The sequence below is a fragment of the Buceros rhinoceros genome, unplaced genomic scaffold (assembly GCF_000710305.1).
Source record: "Buceros rhinoceros silvestris isolate BGI_N320 unplaced genomic scaffold, ASM71030v1 scaffold22879, whole genome shotgun sequence".
Lineage (NCBI taxonomy): Eukaryota > Metazoa > Chordata > Aves > Bucerotiformes > Bucerotidae > Buceros > Buceros rhinoceros.
The window spans coordinates 540-1,937 of record NW_010430040.1 but is presented as its reverse complement, the minus strand read 5'-3'; the positions used below and the strand labels follow the sequence as shown (position 1 = coordinate 1,937).

Genomic DNA, 1,398 nt, shown 5'->3' with positions numbered 1-1,398 from the left:
CTGGCCCCATGGCAGGTCAGGTTGGCCCTTGGGGCTCTGAGCCCCCTGCTCTGGGGGCAGATGTCCCTGCTCCCTGCAGGGGGTTGGGCTGGAGGAGCTCTGAAGGTCCCTCCCCACCCAAACCAGTCTATGGTAAGCATCAGCCTGGGGTTCCTTTCCGTGCTGTGAGGTGTGGTGAGCTTCTCCGGTCCTGTCAAAGTCATTTCTCACAGCAACGTTTGCAAATTTGGAGTAGACTTGAACAACAGATTTACACAGGGACTCGACTCGGTTGGCACATGGTGACCTGGGTGACCACTGATGTCACCTCTACAACACTTCTCCTGATGCTCCCTCACCCTGCTCCTCCCCTCCCACCCTTTGGCTTCTCACAGGCTGGGCAGTGAAGAGCTGGCTAGGAGACTGCCCTTTCCCACCAGGACCCTCTGGTGGAAATCTCTGCCCCGCTCCCTACCTGCTGGGTCGTGAGCGACGTGCACAAGGAGCAGATGGCCTCGGCATCTTCCGACGTTTTCTTCTTCAGCTGCAGAAGCTGTGCCGCCTGAATCAAGGGCTCCAGCATTTGCGCTGCTCCGCTTTGCTGCAGGTTCTTCCCACGCAGCCATTCCTCCAGCTGGCTGATGTTAAACCTGAGGAAGCAACCAAGATGTGAGCTGAGAGCCGGGCGATAAGACGTGGCATCTCAAAAACCCTCGATGAGACTCGACCGCTGGTGTAGGTGGCTTTTTGTGATGGGCTTTTCCGCAGCATTCAGAGGCGTTCCAATTTCAAAAGTCAATGAAAATCAAGATTTTAACAAGCTGCCGTGGCAGCATTTCGCTCTCCTATTTTCCACCACCTCCCAACATTAACAGAATGTCCTTAAGCAGGTCCATCCCCACCTCGAGCCCCTGGCCCACCTCAGCTGCATGCCCGTGCTCCACGAGCAGACGTCCTTCCTCAGCAGGAGGTTGTTCAGAGCGACCGCGTTGATCATGTAGAAGAGCTGCTTGAAGACCTGCTGCACGATCTCCGGGTCCAGCCCCTGGTCACACATGATGCTGTGGAAGGTGTTGAGCTGGCGAATGATGGCGTCTAAGCTGTAGGAGCTGTCGCCGTCCGCCATGCTGGAGGAGCGATTCCTGTAGCCCATCGGTTTGACACCGGAAAGCCCCTGGATACTCTCGTTTTCCAGCACCGCAGACACTGAAAAAGGGGGAAAAAGGAGCTAAAAAAGTCTGCGTCCACCTATTAGTCACTAGAGGGAAGAACTGATCCCTCCATCGGGTCCACGGTGGTCTCAGCGATGCCACACGGCGGATGCTGGGAGGTCTGAAAGCACCCCAGATCCATGAGCCCCCAGGTTACTGTGATACTATGAAGTAGCTGATGCACACAAAACATCCGCGAGATCACATT

At 55.9% G+C, this 1,398-nt stretch overlaps 1 protein-coding gene across 1 annotated transcript in view; it reads right to left on the bottom strand.

Annotated features, from left to right (window-relative positions):
* The window catches only part of LOC104499393 (unconventional myosin-Vb-like), a gene marked incomplete at its 5' end in the record, with an annotated part of 2,129 nt that extends 944 nt beyond the window's left edge, over positions 1-1,185 (bottom strand). Inside the window, 2 exons of the mRNA XM_010142894.1 lie at positions 455-629; positions 900-1,185. Of these exons, the coding sequence (XP_010141196.1) occupies positions 455-629; positions 900-1,185 (461 nt within the window). The remainder of the gene's footprint in view (positions 1-454; positions 630-899) is intronic.
* Positions 1,186-1,398: the final 213 nt, after the last annotated feature.